At 46.5% G+C, this 21,094-nt stretch overlaps 1 protein-coding gene across 1 annotated transcript in view; it reads right to left on the reverse strand.

Annotated features, from left to right (window-relative positions):
• MKLN1 (muskelin 1) overlaps positions 1–19,903 on the reverse strand; it is a 136,691-nt gene extending 116,788 nt beyond the window's left edge. The window contains exon 1 of the mRNA XM_077264454.1: positions 19,771–19,903. Coding sequence (XP_077120569.1) covers positions 19,771–19,844 — 74 coding nt within the window. The 5' untranslated portion in view covers positions 19,845–19,903. The remainder of the gene's footprint in view (positions 1–19,770) is intronic.
• Positions 19,904–21,094: the final 1,191 nt, after the last annotated feature.

Consider the following 21,094-nt stretch of genomic DNA (forward strand, 5'->3'; position numbering starts at 1 on the left):
CATTAACGTGCAAACCACCCTCGGGGCTTAAGGGCCACTGTCACCCCCCTCCAGCCGTTTTAAACTAAAAGCCACCTTGTGCAGCAGTAATGCTGCATTCTAACAAGGTGGCTCTTTTAGTTTTAGGTTCAAGTATACCCCAAATAAAGCGTTTTTATACTTGGCCACAATTCCTGTCTCTAGCCAGGTAGGCGGGTCCTCACTCCCCAGCTTGAACCGCTACTCTGCCGTCACTCCAATCTTCCTGCGCTTTCGGCGCCGCCCCCTCAGCACTGTTATCGTTTCAAAACCGGCGCCTGCGCTGTGTACTGGTGTCCTGCGCAGACGCAGTAAGCTCTGGCCGTCTGACGTCCCTGCCAGGCTTGCACACTGCGCCTGCGCGGGCATCGCGGCCAGCCACCTTTGGAATCCCCGCCCTGCACTGTGTTATGCATTATGCACAGTGCGGGGCTGGGATTCCAAAGGTTCCACCTATGCAGAATATTCCGTGTAATGGCTGATACCAGAGAACAAAAGACATCCACAGAACACTAGGATGGATCGCTGCACAGCAAATAGCTGTAGGACCTGCGATGACGTCACTGCCATGTGATTAGGGCAATCTCATGGCAGTGACGTCATCGCAGGTCCTACAGCTATTTGCTGTGCAGCAGATCCATCCTGGTGTTCTGTGGATGTCTTTTGTTCTCTGGTATCAGCCATTACACGGAATATTCTGTATAGGTGAAACAAATATATACTGATAAGAAGACGTTTTCCGGGGATTCCAAAGGTGGCTGGCCGCAATGCCTGCGCAGGCGCAGTGTGCAAGCCTGGCTGGGACGTCAGACGGCCAGAGCTTACTGCGTCTGTGCAGGACACCAGTACACAGCGCAGGCGCCGGTTTTGAAACGATAACAGCGCTGAGGGGGCGGCGCCGAAAGCGCAGGAAGATTGGAGTGACGGCAGAGGAGCTGGCCAAGCTGGGGAGTGAGGACCCACCTACCTGGCTAGAGACAGGAATTGTGGCTAAGTATAAAAACGCTTTATTTGGGGTATACTTGAACCTAAAACTAAAAGAGCCACCTTGTTAGAATGCAGCATTACTGCTGCACAAGGTGGCTCTTTTAGTTTATAACGGCTGGAGGGGGGGTAACAGTGGCCCTTTAAATCAGGGAGATATGTCACACAAAATACTTACCGTATATACTTGAGTATAAGCCGAGATTTTCAGCCCTTTTTTTAGGCTAAAAGTGCCCTTCTCTGCTTATACTCGAGTCATTGTCCCAGGGGGTCGGCAGGGGAGGGCTGTCACATCATACTCACCTCCTCCCGGTGCGGTCTCTGCACTTCCCTGCTTCTCCGATGGTCTCTGGTGCCTGCAGCTCTTCCTGTGTCCAGCGGTCATGTGGTACCGCTCATTAAAGTAATGAATATGGACGCGACTCCACTCCCATAGGGGTGGAGCGCAAATTCACTACTTTAATGAGCGGTACTATGTGACCGCTGAACACAGGAACAAGCTGCCGGAGTGTGCCTGAGACCATCTGAGAAGCAGGGACATACAGAGAGACCACGCCAGGAGGGGGCAAGTATGACGGGGGAGGGTTAACCATGCAATATCCACCTGTCCCGTTCCACCGCCGCACTGTGTCTTCCGCGTCCTCTGGCTGTGACGTTCAGGTCAGAGGGCGCGATGACGTGTTTAGTGCACGCCCTCTGCCTGAACAGTCACTGCAGAGAGACGGAAGACAGCGGTGGAACGGGGACAGATGAATATCGGAAGTGTCGGGTCTGAGCGAGCGGCAACTACAGCACCTGGCCCCCATAGCGCACCAGTGTTCCTGCCTGCTCAGGACCCCAGCATTCGGCGCCCAGTGATGAGAGGTATGTCTTTTTTTTTTTTTTTTTCTTTTTTTAAATCGCAGCAGCAGCAGCATACGGGGAATATTCTATGGAGCATCTTATGGGGCCATGAACCTTTATGGAGCAGCATATGGGGCAAAATAGGCTATGGAGCATCTTATGGGGCCATCAACCTTTTGTGTATTATATAGGGCATAATTTTCTATGGAGCACCTTATGGGGCCCATCACCCTTTGTGCAGCACTATATGGGGCATAATATTCTATGGAGCATGTTATGGGGCCATCAATCTTTGTGCAGCATTATATGGGGCATAATTTTCTATGGAGCATGTTATGGGGCCCATCAATCTTTGTGCAGCATTATATGAGGCATATTATTCTATGGAGCATCTTATGGGGCCATCAACCTTTGTGCAGAATTATATGGGGCATAATCTATGGAGCATCTTATGGGGCCATCAACCTTTCTAAGGCATTATATGGGGCATAATATTCTATGGAGCATCTTATGGGGCCATTACCCTTTATGGAGTAGCTTATGGGGCCTATTATTCTATGGAGCATCTTATGGGGCCATAAACTTTTGTGCAGCATTATATGGGGCATAATATTCTATGTAGCATCTTATGGGGCCATCAACCTTTATGGAGCAGATAATAGGGCCTATTATTCTATAGAGCATCTTATGGGGCCATCAACCTTTATGCTGCTTTATATGGGGCATAATATTCTATTGAGCATCTTATGGGGCCATCAACCTTTGTGCAGCATTATATGGGGAACAATATTCTATGGGGCATCTTATGGGGCCATCAACCTTTTGTGCTGCATTATATGGGGAACAATATTCTATGGGGCATCTTATGGGGCCATCAACCTTTGTGCAGCATTATATGGGGAACAATATTCTATGGGGCATCTTATGGGGCCATCAACCTTTTGTGCTGCATTATATGGGGCATAATATTCTATAGAGCATCTTATGGGGCCATCAACCTTTGTGCTGCATTATATGGGGAACAATATTCTATGGGGCATCTTATGGGGCCATCAACCTTTTGTGCCGCATTATATGGGGCATAATATTCTATGGAGCATCTTATGGGGCCATCAACCTTTGTGCAGCATTATATGGGGCATAATATTCTATGGGGCATCTTAAGGGGCCATCAACCTTTGTGCAGCATTATGTGGGGCACAATATTCTTTGGAGCATCTTATGGGGCAATCAACCTTTTGTGCTGCATTACATGGGGAATAATATTCTATGGAGCATCTTATGGGGCCATCAACATTTGTGCAGCATTCTATGGGGCATAATATTCTATGGAGCATCTTATGGGGCCATCAACCTTTATGGAGCAGCTTATGGGGTATATTATTCTATGGAGCATCTTATGGGGCATCAACCTTTTGTGCTGCATTATATGGGGCATAATATTCTATGGCGCATCTTATGGGGTATCAACCTTTATGGAGCAGCATACAGTTAGGTCCATATATATTTGGACAGAGACAACATTTTTCTAATTTTGGTCATAGACCTTACCGCAATGAATTTTAAACAAAACAATTCAGATGCAGTTGAAGTTCAGACTTTCAGCTTTTATTTGAGGGTATCCACATTAAAATTGGATGAAGGGTTTAGGAGTTTCAGCTCCTTAACATGTGCCACCCTGTTTTTAAAGGAACCAATTGGACAGATTCAATAATTTTAAATAAAATTTTCATTTTTAGTACTTGGTTGAAAACCCTTTGTTGGCAATGACTGCCTGAAGTCTTGAACTCATGGACATCACCAGACGATGTGTTTCCTCCTTTTTGATGCTCCGCCAGGCCTTCCCTGCGGTGGTTTTCAGTTGCTGGCTGTTTGTGGGCCTTTCTGTCTGAAGTTTAGTCTTTAACAGGTGAAATGCATGCTCAATTGGGTTGAGATCAGGTGACTGACTTGGCCACTCAAGAATATTCCACTTCTTTGCTTTAATAAACTCCTGGGTTGCTTTGGCTTTATGTTTTGGGTCATTGTCCATCTGTAGTATGAAACGACGACCAATCAGTTTGGCTGCATTTGGCTGGATCTGAGCACACAGTATGGCTCTGAATACCTCAGAATTCATTCGGCTGCTTCTGTCCTGTGTCACATCATCAATAAACACTAGTGACCCAGTGCCACTGGCAGCCATGCATGCCCAAGCCATCACACTGCCTCCGCCGTGTTTTACAGATGATGTGGTATGCTTTGGAACATAAGCTGTACCACGCCTTCGCCATACTTTTCTCTTTCCATCATTCTGGTAGAGGTCGATCTTGGTTTCATCTGTCCAAAGAATGTTCTTCCAGAACTGTGCTGGCTTTTTTAGATGTTTTTTAGCAAAGTCCAGTCTAGCCTTTTTATTCTTGATGTTTATGAGTGGCTTGCACCGTGCAGTGAACCCTTTGTATTTACTTTCATGCAGTCTTCTCTTTATGGTAGATTTGGATATTGATACGCCGACCTCCTGGAGAGTGTTGTTCACTTGGTTGGCTGTTGTGAAGGGGTTTCTCTTCACCATGGAGATTATTCTGCGATCATCCACCACTGTTGTCTTCCGTGGGCGCCCAGGTCTTTTTGCATTGATGAATTCACCAGTGCTTTCTTTCTCAGGATGTACCAAACTGTAGATTTTGCCACTCCTAATATTGTAGCAATTTCTCGGATGGGTTTTTTCTGTTTTCGCAGCTTAAGGATGGCTTGTTTCACCTGCATGGGGAGCTCTTTTGACCGCATGTTTACTTCACAGCAAAACCTTCCAAATGCAAGCACCACACCTCAAATCAACTCCAGGCCTTTTATCTGCTTAATTGAGAATGACAACGAAGGGATTGCCCACACCTGTTCATGAAATCGCCTTGGAGTCAATTGTCCAATTACTTTTGGTCCCTTTAAAAACAGGGTGGCACATGTTAAGGAGCTGAAACTCCTAAACCCTTCATCCAATTTGAATGTGGATACCCTCAAATGAAAGCTGAAAGTCTGAACTTCAACTGCATCTGAATTGTTTTGTTTAAAATACCGTATTTTTTGGCATATAAGACGCACTTTTTCCCCAAAAAAATTGTGAGGAAAATGGGGGGTGCGTCTTATATTCGGAACGCAGGCTTACCGGCATTGTGGCGGCGACAGAGGTGCGGGCATGATGTGGCACGGTGAGCTGTATGGCGTGAGCAGGTCCCATCCATATTTGAGGTGAATCCGCGGCCCGGTATTGATGGAGAGCAGCAGCGCTGGTGAGTTACGGTATTTTCCGGTGGCGGCGGCCATCATGCTGAGGCCGCGCGTGCGCAGATTCACTACTCTGCGTCCCAGGGCTTCAGGAAAATGGCCACGGGAGGCCGCGCGTGCGCAGATGGAGATCGCGGTGGCCATTTTCCTGAAGCCCTGGGACGCAGAGTAGTGAATCTGCGCACGCGCGGCCTCAGCAAGATGGCCGCCGCCACCGGAAAATACCGTAACTCAGCAGCGCTGCTGCTCTCCATCAATACCGGGCCGCGGATTCACCTCAAATATGGATGGGACCTGCTCACGCCATACAGCTCACCGTGCCACATCATGCCCGCACCTCTGTCGCCGCCACAATGCCGGTAAGCCCGCCGTCACCAGGAAAACCACCCAGCTCTGCTGCTCTCCTTCACTACTGCTGTGGCGTCACCTCAAATGTGGAAGGGACCCTGGCCGCTGCCACCTGAGGAAGTGACCGCACGTCTGCCACCGCCACAGCAACCTCCCCATGGACACCAGGCCATGGCGTCGCCCACCTAAGCAGGATGGGACCCTGCTCAGGTGCACGCCGTTCCGCCCACCGCACCTCAGCATCACCTCACCTCTGCCACCACGCCTCCTGTGACCCTGCTCTGCCACTGCCTGCCCTCAGGTAAGAGATCTTAAATTCGGACAATAAGACGGACCCCCATCTTATAAAAAAAAATCTTTTTTTCTGCATTTTTCACCCCAAATTTGGGGTGCGTCTTATAGGACGGTGCATCTTATATGCCAAAAAATACGGTACATTGTGGTAAGGTCTATAACCAAAATTAGAAAAATGTTGTCTCTGTCCAAATATATATGGACCTAACTGTATGCAGCATATTATTCTATGGAGCATCTTATGGAGCTATTATTAACCTTTATGCAGCATTATATGGGGCATATTTTAATATGGAGCATCTTATGGGGCCCATCATGAACTGTATGGAGCATCTCATGGAGCTCCTGGTTCAATATGGATATTCAAAAACACTTAACCTACTGATGTCTCAATTAACTTTATTTTTATTGGTATCTATTTTTATTTTTGAAATTTACCAGTAGCTGCTGCATTTTCCACCCTAGGCTTATACTCGAGTCATTAAGTTTTCCCAGTTTTTTAAGGCAAAATTAGGGGTCTCGGCTTATACTCGGGTCGGCTTGTACTCTAGTACATACGGTAATAAGTAACATTTCCCACATGTCTCCTTTACATAAGCACACCAAGACATTTTTTTTTTTTGTTAGGAAGGGTTAAAAGTTGACCAGCGATTTCTTATTTTTACAACAAATTTTGCAAACCCATTTTTTTTAGGGACTACCTCACATTTAAAGTGAGTTGGGGGGAATAAAAACTAACAGAAAATACCCAAAAGGGACATCATTCTAAAAACTGCACCCCTCAAGGTGCGCAACACCACATTCAAGAAGTTTATTAACTCTTCATGTGCTTCACGAGAACTAAAGCAATGTGGAAGGAAAAAAAAATGAACATTTTACTTTTTTCACAAAAAATTTACTTTGAAACCAAACTTATTTTCATAGGAGGAAATGGACCACAAAATTTGCTGTGCAATTACTCAGTACGCGGATACCCCATATGTGGGGAAAAGCCACTGTTTGGGTGCATGGCAGGGCACAGAATGGAGGGAGCACAGTTTGACTTTTTGAACGCAAAATTGGCTAGAATCAATAGTAGCGCCATTTCGCGTTTGGAGACCCCCTGATGCACCTAAACAATGGAAACCCCCTAATCTCAATGCCCAACCCACTTTAGTCCAAACCTAACCCTAATGTAAATATATATATTTTTATTTCATTATGCTTACCTAACTAAGAGGGTTTTATTTACTATTTTATTTTGATCATTGTGATAGGGTCTATCACAGTGATCAAAAAGGAACCAATAGGACAAATTTACTATTGTTGCCGGGTGCTGGCCTGCAGATCTCCGCAGACGCACTGCGAATGCTCCCGCCATTTTCTCCTAGAAGAAGATGCCAGCGGCCCGGGGGACATCACGGGGGAGATGCAGGACACCAGAGGTACATTGATTACATGTGAGGATTCCCTAGCAACCAAGCAACCCCCACATGTACTCAGCCAGGCTAATAGCTGTAAATCATTCAACTGCGGCAATGAAAACTTAAGGTACCTTCACACATAACAATTTCGTTAACGATATCGTTGCAACGTCACGCTTTTGGTGAGGTAGCAACGACCCCGTTTAATGATCTCGTTATGTGTGACAGCGACCAACGATCAGGCCCCTGCTGGGAGATCGTTGGTCGATGGGAATGATCAGGACCTTTTTTTGGTCGCTGATCACCCGCTGTCATCGCTGGATCGGCGTGTGACGCCGATCCAGGGATGTGTTCACTTGTAACCAGGGTAAATATCGGGTTACTAAGCGCAGGGCCGCGCTTAGTAACCTGACATTTACCCTGGTTACCATTGTAAAAGATTTAAAAAAAACAAACAAAAAAAAAAAAACACAGTACATACTCATATTCCGATGTCTGTCACGTCCCCCGCCGTCTGCTTCCCGCACTGACTGTCAGCGCCGGCCGTAAAGCAGAGCACAGCGGTGACGTCACCGCTGTGCTCTGCTTTACGGCCGGCGCTGACAGTCAGTGCAGGGAAGCTGACAGCGGGGGACGTGACAGACATCGGAATGTGAGTATGTAGTGTTTTTTTTTAAACTTACAATGGTAACCAGGGTAAATATCGGGTTACTAAGCGCGGCCCTGCACTTAGTAACCCGATGTTTACCCTGGTTACCCGGGGACTTCGGCATCGTTGAAGACAGTTTCAACGATGCCGAAGTAGTTCCCCTGATCGTTGGTCGCTGGAGAGAGCTGTCTGTGTGACAGCTCCCCAGCGACCACACAACGACTTACCAACGATCACGGCCAGGTCGTATCGCTGGTCGTGATCGTTGGTAAGTCGTTTAGTGTAACGGTACCTTAAATCTCCGAACACTAACAAATACTCGGAGGTCACCCAAGCATACACTCGCTCATCACTACTCATTATCTCAGTGACATTAAGCAAGGAAATTAGTTACTATCAACATATTGATTACCCTATATACTCGAGTATAAGCCGAGACCCCTAATTTTGCCACAAAAAAACTGGGAAAACTTAATGAAAACTTAATAAATCAAGTAATAGCCTAGGGAGGAAAATGCAGCAGCTACCGGTAAATGTCAAAAATAAAAATAGGTACTACCAATTAAAGTAAAATTAATTGAGACATCAGTAGGTTAAGTGTTTTTGAATATCCATATTGAATCAGGAGCCCCATATAATGCTCCATACAGTTCATGATGGGCCCCATAAGATGCTCCATACAAAATACGCCCCATATAATGCTCCATAAAGTTTATGATGGGCCCCTTAAGATGCTCCATACAAAAATATGCCCCATATAATGCTGCACAAATGCGGATCATGGCCCCATAAGATGCTCCATACAGACATTTGCCCCATACAATGCTGCACAAATGCTGATTATGGCCCCATAAGATGCTCCATAGCGATATTTGCCCCATATAATACTGCACATGGCCCCATAAGATGCTCCATAGAAATATTTGCCCCATATAACGCTGCACATGGCCCCATAAAATGCTGCATAGAAATATTTGCCCCATATGCTGTTGCTGCGATAAAAAAAAAAAATCACATACTCACCTCTCGTCGCTCGGGCTCCCGGCACTTGCTATATTCGCCTGTCCGCGTTCGTTGGAGTTTTGGCGCCGCTGTGTCTTCTGCACTGAAGTTCAGGCAGAGGGCGGTGCTCACACTAATCGCATCATTGCGCCCTCTGATCTGAGCGTCACTGCAGAGGAAGACAAAGCAGCGCTGACGGTGGAACGAGGGACAGGTGAATATCGCGCACTGCCCCCGTAATACTCACCTGCTCCTGGTGCAGTACCTGCAGGTCCCTGGTTCTTCGAGCGCTGACAGCTTCTTCCTGTATTGAGCGGTCACATGATACCGGTCATTACAGTAATGAATATGCGGCTCCACCCCTATGGGAGTGGAGTCAGGTCCATATTCATTAATGTAATGAGCTGTACCATGTGACCGCTCAACGCTGGAAGAAGCTGTCATCGTCCGGAGAACCAGGGACCTGCAGGGACCGCGCCAGGAGCAGGTGAGTATTAGACAGCTGCCGCTCCCCCTCCCCTGCAGACCCCTGGGAATTACTGGAGTATAAGCCGAGAGGGGCAATTTCAGCCTAAAATGGGTTGAAATTCTCGGCTTATACTCTAGTATATACGGTACTTGGAGAGCGGATGCTCATCCTTCAGTGACAGATCTGGTGAGAAGAATCATTCTAATACACATTAACAGTGTCATTGTTTGTTCCGAATCTACACAATTATTGCGATATTTACACACAGAAATAACAAGGCATTTTAACAAAGACATGGAAAGTAAGACCTGTTATTAATACTGCTCTGAAAGCCGCTTAGGCTGGGGATTGTGACTACAGGACTCAAGAGCGCTGTCAGGAGGTGATGCAGAGGAAAGAGCAAATAACTGCTGCATAGAAATCAATGGCCTGGAGAGCTGACTAGCATGTTAGGAGCTAACTCCTCTTTCCCAGAATGTAGATACTGCCACACACTGACAGGCAGTGCTGGCAGAGGTCCATGGAAACAATCTGTATACTATGTAAGATCAAATCTCTCATTGCAGGAGAATGACAGCAGATAGAAAAAGCAAGACCATTGAAAAAAATGTTCATGCTATCTAAAGCAATTTAATAGCACAAGAACTTCCTTTTTAAAGGGAACCTGTCACCCCCAAAATCGAAGGTGAGCTAAGCCTTTGGCATCAGTGGCTTATCTACAGCATTCTATAATGCTGTAGATAAGCCCCCGATGTATCCTGAAAGATGAGAAAAAGAGGTTAGATTATACTCACCCAGGGGCGGTTCCGCTGCGGTCCGGGTCCGATGAGTGTCGCGGTCCGGTCCGGGGCCTCCCATCTTCTTACGATGACATCCTCTTGTCTTCAGGCTGCGGCTCCGGAGCAGTCGTACTTTGTCTGCCCTCAACAGGGAAGACAAAGTACGCCTGCACCGGAGCCGCGACAGGAAGACAAGAAGAGGACGTCATCGTAAGACGATGGGAGGCCCCGGACCGCGACACTCATCGGACCCGGACCGCAGCGGGACCGCCCCTGGGTGAGTATAATCTAACCTCTTTTTCTCATCTTTCAGGATACATCAGGGGCTTATCTACAGCATTACAGAATGTGATGTTGATACCCAGGGATTCTCTGATACACAGAGTGAAATCCATTAACCAAGCGACTAGTATTCCCGATCAAATTTGCCAGTTACCATTCATCACACAATTCCATGCAGGGTACACCAAGTTTAGGTCCATCATTTAAAAACATTGGTCTGTGCTGCAAAGGGATAAAATCATAGGAGAGTATTTGCCGGCCGTACCCAGGTTTGTATTTAGGAAGGCCAAATCTCTGGGCAATGTTATAGCCCCCACCACAAAATTGGCCTCTAACCATAAATCTCAAGCTGGTGCCCTGGGTACAACCAGCCCAGGGTCCTTACCCTGTGGGCATTGTTTTGGGTGCCGGCATACATCTTTCAAAAAAACATGCCGCTCCACGTTTACCCACTCTGACGCCAAGAATGAATTTAGTATCAGGGATAACATCACATGCTCTACTACAAAGGTCATCTATTTAATTGAATGTCCATGTAAGAAACTATATGTAGGCCGTACTAAGAGGCCCCTTAAGGTTCGAATTAAGGAGCATTTTACCAACATCCAGAAAGGCTTCATGGGTCATCCACTTTCACGCCATTTCTGTGAGAGACACAATACATCAACTAAAGGTACCCTTTTTGGGGGCATTCAGAAAATTAGACAAAATCTGAGAGGGGGCAATTTAATACAAGCCATGTCCAGGGCTGAATCCCAGTGGATCTTTTCACTCGACAGTCTTGCCCCGAAAGGCCTCAATTACGGGCTAGAGTTATATGCCTTCTAATTAGTGATTTGTTTTTATATCCTTCCAGTACTGGTTTCTATTTTTTCCGTATTGTCTCCCCCTCCCTGGTTCGTGATTTCTCCCCCTCCCTGGTCCGTGATTCCCCCCCCCCTTTCCCTGCACACTGTTTGAGGCCACCAAGGTGGATCCATGTGTCCACTTTTACTCTTAATTTTATTTCCTTATCTTTCATTTCTATGGTACTTCGACCCCATGGTTTTATCTAATTTCATTTATTATGACCTGGGTTCCCTTTCCAGATCATGTACAGACCCCCTATGCGGGTCTGTCACTGTTACCCATACAGGTTTATGTACAACTAGATGGTGGCCCGATTCTAACGCATCGGGTATTCTGGAATATGCATGTCCACGTAGTATATTGCACAGCCCACGTAGTATATTGCCCAGTCACGTAGTATATTGCACAGCCCACGTAGTATATTGCCCAGCCCACGTAGTATATTGCCCAGCCCACGTAGTATACAGCACAGAGCCACGTAGTATGTTGCACAGCGACGTAGCATACAGCACAGAACCACGCAGTATACTGCCCAGCCACGTAGCATATATTGCCCAGCCACGTATGTCACAGGTTAAAAAATAAACATATACTCACCTTCCGAGGGCCCCTTGTAGTTCTGTCACCTGTGTGCGGTGCAAGCAGCAGCTTCCAGTCCCAGGGTGTGATGACGTCGCGGTCACATGACCGTGACGTCATGGCAGGTCCTTCTCGCGGGGGAGAGGGGGAGAGGGAAAAAACAAAAATTGATAAATATAAATATAATTCCCCATTGACTTGCATTGGGTTTCGTGGTTCGGTCGGCCCCCCGACTTTTCACAATAATCGGCCGATTTCACACGATCCGACTTTCGAGACAGTCGGGTTTCACGAAACCCGACTCAATCCAAAAAAAGCAAAAGTCGCTCAACCCTAGTCATGGCAGGTCCTTCTGGCATACCATCCTTGCCACCAGAACCTGCCGCTTTCATGGAGCGGTCACCGGAGCGTCACGAGGAGCGGGAAAGGCAGCGGAAGGTGAGTATATAATGATTTTTAATTTTTTTTATTATTTTTAACATTAGATGTTTTTACTATTGACGCTGCATAGGCAGCATCAATAGTAAAAACTTGGTCACGCAGGGTTAATAGCGGCGGTAACGGAGTGAGTTACCCGCGGCATAACGCGGTCCGTTACCGCTGGCATTAACCCTGTGTGAGCGGTGACTGTGTGGAGTATGGACCAGGCGCCGGGCACTGACTGCAGGGGAGTAGGGAGGGACTAATCGAACTGTGGCCATCGCTGATTGGTCACGGCAGCCATGACAGGCAGCTGGCGAGACCAATCAGCGACGCGGGATTCCATGACAGAGGCCACAACCAATGAATATCTGTGACAGACAGACGGAAGTACCCCTTAGACAATTATATAGTAGATTCTATAGGAGTATATATTTTCATTTGGTGCGGTCCTTTTCACCAGTATGTTTATTTTTCTGTTTTTACTTTTATTCATTATCCGTTTTAGGCGCATATTTATTCCATTTTTTATCCTACTATTTATTAAAGGTTAGTTTTTAATTATTTAATTATTTATAAGCAGTCTTTCAGGCAGGCACCTACCTGTCCTGTTTCCTGCTGCTGAGGGAGTGATTCATCCTTTGCAAGTTAGCGCGTGTGTGTCACTATACTACGGTGATACTTGAAAACCACAGCTTCATGAGAAGCATGCCCATATAACAGTTATAGATAGATAACATATACCGTAATCCAATAATATTAAAGGGCCATAGCGGACATATCTATGGGATAAATCGCTACCTCAAGATAAATTACCATAGAAAAAATACGATCAAAAACACCCAACACAATTTGTAATAAAAAATTATACAAATGCTTTATTAAATATAAATATAACATAATATGCAATAAGGTCAGGGAGGGAAGTGTGAAAAAACTCAGGTCACAATGTGCACCAAGAAACGGCCAGGGGTACAAGCATGTGGACCATGTAAATAGAAACAATTAATATCTAGGTTCCAAAAGAGGACTCCTTAGAATGGCCATGGCAGGAAAAGAATACCCAATTAGGGAATACATCTGAAAAATACAACAACACTGGCTGCTATGAAAGATTGAACAGAATTACCTGCACAGGCACAAAATTAACCACGGTCCACCGCGAGTACCCAGCCCAGCTACGATGATACTGTTGTTTTTAAACCAGGTATTGGTACTTTTGGCAGTGTGGACAGGTGCCAAGTCCTGCTGGAGAATGAAATTTCCATCTATAAAAAGCTTGTCGGCAGAGGAAAGAATGAAGTGCTCTAAAATCTCCTGGTAGACGGCTACGCTGTCTTTGGTCTTGATAAAACACAGTGGACCTACACCAGCAGATGACATGGCTCCCCAAACTATAACTGATTGTGGAAACGTCACACTATACCTCAAGCAGCTTGGATTGTGGCCTCTCCACTCTTCCTCCAGATTCTGGGATCTTGATTTCCAACTGAAATACAAAATCTACTTTCATCTGAAAACACCACCTTGGACCACTGAGCAACAGTCCAGTTATTTTTCTCCTTGGCCCAGGTAAGACACTTCTGGTGTTGTGTATTGGTTATGAGTGGCCTGACACAAGGAATGTGACACTTGTAACCTATGTCCTGGTTAGGTCTGTGTGTGGTGGCTCTTAAAGCAACGACTCCAGCAGCATCCACTCCTTGTGAATCTCCCCCCAAATTTTTGAATGTCCTTTTCTTAATCCTTTCAAGGCAGTGGTTATCCCAGTTATTTGTATACCTTTTTCCTTCCACTCAACTTTCCATTAATATGCTTGATACAGTACTCTGAACAGCCAGATTCTTCAGCAATGACCTTTTGTGTCTTACCTTCCTTGTGCAGTGTGTCAATGACTGCCTTCTGGTCACCTGTCAAGTCAGCCATGATTGTGAAGCCTACTGAAACAGACCTTTTTCAAAGCTTAGGAAGCCTTTGCAGGCGTTTTTGTTAATTATTCTAAATTTACTGAGATAATGACTTTTGGGTTTTCTTTGGCTGTAAGCCATAATCCTCAACATTAATAGAAATAAACACTTGAAATCGATCACTGTTGTTGTAATGATTATATAACATGAGTTTCACTTTTTGTATTGAAGAACTGAAATGTATTTTTTTATGATATTCTAATTTTGTGAGAAGCAACTGTAGTTACATAGCTTGAAAAAAGACCTAGGTCCATCAAGTTCAACCTTTCTCCACCAATTGTACATTTTGTCACTAATCTAGCTATAACCCGCAATGTAATATGTATTGAGGAAATCGTCCAGCCCTTTTTAAAAGCTGTTATAGTGTCTACCATTACTATCTCCTGTGGTAGGAAATTCCAGTCTAATCCGGATCCGCAGCGGTTTCCCATGCATTTACAGTACCATGTAAAGCTATAGGAAATGAAATCCGCAGTGCACATGCTGCGGAAAAAAACGCGCGGAAACACAGCGGTTTATTTTCCACAGCATGTCAATTCTTTGTGCGGATTCCACTGCGGGTTTACACCTGCTCCAATAGAAATCTGCAGGTGAAAACCCGCAGAGGAAACCGCATTAGAAACCGCGATAAATCTGCAGTAAAAACTGCAGCGGTTTTGCACTGTGGATTTATCAAATTCCGCAATGGAATCCGCAGCGTGTGCACAAGCCCTAACTGCTCTAACTGTAAAGAACCCTTTCCTGTTTAGCTGTTGGAATCACCTTTCTTTCATCCATCCGTAATGAGTGCCCCTAGTCCTCAGTATGGTCTTTGGAAGAAATAAGTCATGTGCCAGTGTTTTGCACTGGCCACACACTTTTATAAATGTAAACAAGATCTCCTCTGAGGCGTCTCTTTTCTAAGCTAAACAAGCCCAACTTTTCCAACCTTTCCTCATATGAGAGACCTTCTATCCCTTGTAATAACATAGTTGCCCGTTGTTAAACTGATTCTAACTTCTGAATATCCTTTTTAGGGTATGTGCACACGTTGCGGATTCTCTGCGGATCCGCAGCGTTTTTGCAGTGCAGAAACGCTGCAGATCCGCAATGGATTTACAGTACAATGTAAATCAATGAGAAAAAAAATGCTGTGCACACTTAGCGGAAAATCCGCTGCGGAAACGCTGCGGTTTTAAAGAAATAGCATGTCAATTCTTTTTTGTGAATCTGCAGCGTTATTGTACCCACTCCATTATAGAAAACCGCAGGGGTAAAAACCGCAGCAAATCCGCAAGAAAACCGCAGCAAAAACGCACAAAAAAACGCAGGTGCGTTTTCTGCCAGGAGAGGCAGAATGAGCACCAGAAATTCCTAAGCCGAATTCGCAACATGTGCACATAGCCTGAAAATGTGGAGCCCCAAACTGGATCCCATAATCTAGATGTAGCCTCACCAGTGATTTATAAAGTGGGAATAATACATTGGGATCGCAGGATTTTAGCTCTCTTTATACATCCTAAAATCTTGTTTCATTTTGTAGCTGCTGCTTGACATTGATTAGAACCAGAATACCCAAGTCCTTCTCCTGTTCTGTAGTCCCGAGTATACTCCCATTTAATGTATATGAAGCAATAGGATTACTCCGTTCTAGAAGCATTACTCTACATTTATCTACATTAAATCTCATTTGCCAATTGTTTGCCCACTCGGTCACGGTGGCTCAGTGGGTAGCACTGCAGCCTTGCAGCGCTGGGGTCCTGGGTTCAAATCCTACCAAGGACAATATCTGCAAGGAGTTTGTATGTTCTCCCCGTGTTTGCGTGGGTTTCCGCTGAGTTCTCCGGTTTCCTCCCACATTCCAAAGACATACTGATAGGGGGGGAATTCAGATTGTGAGCCCCATCGAGGACAGCGATGATAATGTGTGCAAACTGTAAAGTGCTGCAGAATATGTTAGCGCTACATAAAAATAATGATTATTATCTTAGGCTTACTTTCACACTAGCGTCTTTTGTCTCCCGTCGCAATGCGTCATTTTGGAGAAAAACGCATCCTGCAAAAGTGCTTGCAGGATGCGTTTTTCTCCATAGACTTGCATTAGTGACGCATTGCGACGGATTGCCACACGTCGCATCCGTCGTGCGACGGATGCGTCGTGTTTTGGCGGACCGTCGGCACAAAAAAACGCTACATGTAACTTTTTTTGTGCGACGCGGCCGGAACTCCGCCCCCTCCTCCCCGGACCTTACAATGGGGCAGCGGATGCGTTAAACTGCATCCGCTGCCCCCGTTGTGCGGCGCTTTCAACGCTAGCGTCGTTACGTCGCATTGCGACGTGCAGTGCACGACGCTAGTGTGAAAGTAGCCTTATTCAGATTGTTTTGCAATATTGCACTGTCAAGGCAGACATTCTGAAAATAAACTGAGTTGTAAAAATTATAGCTTGAAATAATAAATTGGAATATTGGTTCAGCATCATATGCCACTAAACTAGAGATACTATAAACCTTAGGTTATGTTCACACGTTATGTTTCAGCAGATTTTCCTACAAGTAAAACCTTGGCAGTAAAGATGCAATGTAAAAAAAAAGCAGGTTTTGCTTAGTTTTCGCTTTTTTTGTGTTTTTTTCACTGAGTTTCTGCCAGGGCACATTTGTCTCTTCTGCATGCTGATAAAGGTTTAGTGCTTAAAAATATAACCTGATTCAACTTCAGGTTTTGGCACCAAAAACACAGCAAAACCTGATTACCTGCGCTTTTGCCGTGTTTTTTGCCCTACCCAAAGCTTTCAATGGGTGAAAAAATGCTGAAGTGACATGATGCATTTTCCAAAAAGGCAGCTCTTTAAAAAAAAAACACAAGGTGTGTTCATGATATTTCTGACATCTCAGAAGTTGCTGGTACCGTGAAATGCAGCTGGAAAGTGTACATAAACACTGCAAAATAAAATGCAATGTGTGAACATAGCCTAGAACCTGATCACGGGACACAGCATGGAGGGGGGGCATAAGAGGTGTGCCAGTGCCACCACCAAACCAATGGTAATACCAACCACACAATGCCAGCAAATAAAGGGTGGGCCTTTTTTTTGGATACTGGACAAGCAGAGAGGAGCGCCACAGATTGAGCACAGTACAATATAACGGAGACATGCCAGTACTATAAACCGGAGACTCAAGTACCTACCCCACAACCTCCCCGAACTGGCACTTATCAGCTATATATACACTGAGACTCCATGTACCTAATCCAGATTCCCGACCCCGCACAGATAAGCATTGCCAGGCACTTCAGAGGGAGCAAAGAACAAGTACTGTATACTGGAGCACCATGTACTGATCCGAAACCCGGACATCACACAGATCAGTAGTGCTGGGCACTACAGAGGGAGCACAGACCAGTACTGTATACGGGAGCACCATGTACTGATCCACATGCTGGACATCACACAGATCAGCAGCGCTGGGCACTACAGAGGGAGCACAGACTGGTAATGTATACCGGAGATCCATGTACTGATCCACATGCCGGACATCACACAGATCAGTAGTGCTGGGCACTACAGAGGGAGCACAGACCAGTACTGTATACGGGAGCACCATGTACTGATCCACATGTCGGACATCACACAGGTCAGCAGCGCTGGGCACTACAGAGGGAGCACAGACTGGTACTGTATACCGGAGGTCCATGTACTGATCCACATGCCGGACATAAAGCAGATCAGCAATGCTGGGCACTACAGAGAGAGCACAGACCAGTACTGTATACTGGAGGTCCATGTACTGACCCACATGCCGGACATCGCACAGATCAGCCCTGTATACTGGAGGTCCATGTACTGACCCACATGCCGGACATCGCACAGATCAGCCCTGTATACTGGAGGTCCATGTACTGATCCACATGCCGGACATCGCACACATCAGCCCTGTATACTGGAGGTCCATGTACTGACCCACATGCCGGACATCGCACACATCAGCCCTGTATACTGGAGGTCCATGTACTGACCCACATGCCGGACATCACACAGATCTGCCCTGTATACTGGAGGTCCATGTACTGACCCACATGCCGGACATCGCACAGATCAGCCCTATATACTGGAGGTCCATGTACTGATCCACATGCCGGACATCACACAGATCAGCCCTGTATACTGGAGGTCCATGTACTGACCCACATGCCGGAGATCACACAGATCAGCCCTACATACTGGAGGTCCATGTACTGACCCACATGCCGGACATCGCACACATCAGCCCTGTATACTGGAGTTCCATGTACTGACCCACATGCCGGACATCGCACAGATCAGCCCTGTATACTGGAGGTCCATGTACTGACCCACATGCCGGAGATCACACAGATCAGCTCTGTATACTGGGAGGTCCATGTACTGACCCACATGCCGGACATCGCACAGATCAGCCCTGTATACTGGGAGGTCCATGTACTGACCCACATGCCGGACATCGCACAGATCAGCCCTGTATACTGGGAGGTCCATGTACTGACCCACATGCCGGACATCGCACATATCAGCCCTGTATACTGGAGGTCCATGTACTGACCCACATGCCGGACATCACACAGATCAGGCCTGTATACTGGAGGTCCATGTACTGACCCACATGCCGGACATCGCACATATCAGCCCTGTATACTGGAGGTCCATGTACTGACCCACATGCCGGACATCACACAGATCAGGCCTGTATACTGGAGGTCTATGTACTGACCCACATGCCGGACATCGCACAGATCAGCCCTGTATACTGGGAGGTCCATGTACTGACCCACATGCCAGACATCGCACAGATCAGCCCTATATACTGGAGGTCCATGTACTGACCCACATGCCTAACATCGCACAGATCAGCCCTGTATACTGGAGGTCCATGTACTGACCCACATGCCGGAGATCACACAGATCAGGCCTGTATACTGGAGGTCTATGTACTGACCCACATGCCAGACATCGCACAGATCAGCCCTATATACTGGAGGTCCATGTACTGACCCACATGCCTAACATCGCACAGATCAGCCCTGTATACTGGAGGTCCATGTACTGACCCACATGCCGGACATCACACAGATCAGCCCTGTATACTGGGAGGTCCATGTACTGACCCACATGCCGGACATCACACAGATCAGGCCTGTATACTGGAGGTCCATGTACTGACCCACATGCCGGACATCGCACAGATCAGCCCTGTATACTGGGAGGTCCATGTACTGACCCACATGCCGGAGATCACACAGATCAGCCCTGTATACTGGAGGTCTATGTACTGACCCACATGCCGGACATCGCACAGATCAGCCCTGTATACTGGAGGTCCATGTACTGACCCACATGCCGGACATCGCACAGATCAGTGCAGCTTACCAGAACCTCATGTTCTGACCCGGCACATATCTGCTCTGTACACACGAGCCCTGAGCCATAGCCTCCCCTGCCACACATGTCTACTGTGCAGCTCCCATGTCACAAGTATCACATCTACATCTGGCCCAAGAGGCCAAGGCCTGCACTCAGCCCCCGCCGTGCACATAAGGACGCCGCCAGCACAAGCGGCACTGCCCCGGCCAGGAGGACGCTGAGCCCGGAGCGCCGTCTACTCACTCGGGAAGATAACTAGAAGAGAACGAGCTCCACTTGTACACCGTATAGGCCAGCGCTCTGCTCTCCGCCGCCATCTTGTCAGCAGGAAGACTGGGGGCGGGGCTCTGCTCTTAAAGACACACGCTCAGTGACAGCCGTCGGGTGGGCGGGATGTGTGTGTGGCAGACAGCACAGCGCGCACACAGATGAGGTAAACTGTGAGGCTGCTCGGTCCGCCCCGTACTTCGGTATTACCGTACCTGCCTGTTCACTGCCCGGTGCCCCGCACTCCTTGCTGGCTGTAGGCTGGGTCCTGTGGTGTGGTATTAGCGGCAGGCAGTGAGGGCACAGGTGCCAGGGACACTAGAGTGTCTATCCTCTCACCCACAGTGCGCTTTCATATTACACTGAGGAGGTTATCCCTCACACTAGTGGGCCCCTCACGGACCTGTCTGGGTCTTGTGACCAGCAAGCTCTCGTTTTTCTAACAAAATGTACAAAACCATATTTTAGGGGCCACATCACATTTGAAGTAGCTTAGAGGGGTCTATATGACAAAAAAATACCCCAAATGACACCAGCCTAAAAACTGCACCCCTTATGGTGCTCAAAACCACATTCAAGATGTTTATTAACCATTTAATTTCTCTGGAATTAAAGCAACGTGAAACGAAAAAAATAATATTTTAATTTTTCTCACAAAAAGGTTGCTTTAGACCCAAATTTTTCATTTGTACAAGGGTAACAGGAAAAAATGAACAGTATAATTTTTTTGTGCAATTTTTTCTAAGTTGGAAATAGCCCATACGTAGCAGAAAACTACTGTTTCGGCGTACAGCAGAGCTTGGAAGGGAACGGGCGCCATTTAACTTTATGAGCGAAAAAGTGAAATAGCGGACACCATGTTGCGTGTCATGATTAAGGGTGAAACTCGTCAATGTCACATACCAAGTAACTTACATCGCTGATGCTGTTTTATCCTCTACTGAGCACTTTCAGTGAATAAAGAAAGAAGTTTCTTCACAAGTTCGTTGAGCTGGATTGTTTTCTGTTTTGTGCATTTCTAGAACCCCTAATGTGCCTCAAGAATGGAAACCTGCCACAAGTGACCCCATTTTGGAAACTACACCTGGCAAGGAACGTTTCTAGATGTAAAGTGAGCACCTTGAACCCACAGGTGCTTCACAGAATTTTATAACGTTGAGCCGTGAAAATGAAAAAATGCATTTTTCCTATAAAAATGTCACTTTAGCCCCAAATTTTTCATTTTCACAATGGTAACAGGTAAAAATGGACCACTTAATTTCTCCTGAGTACACCAATACCCCATATGTGGTGAAAACGA

Source organism: Ranitomeya variabilis, chromosome 5 (genome assembly GCF_051348905.1).
Source record: "Ranitomeya variabilis isolate aRanVar5 chromosome 5, aRanVar5.hap1, whole genome shotgun sequence".
NCBI classification, from domain to species: domain Eukaryota; kingdom Metazoa; phylum Chordata; class Amphibia; order Anura; family Dendrobatidae; genus Ranitomeya; species Ranitomeya variabilis.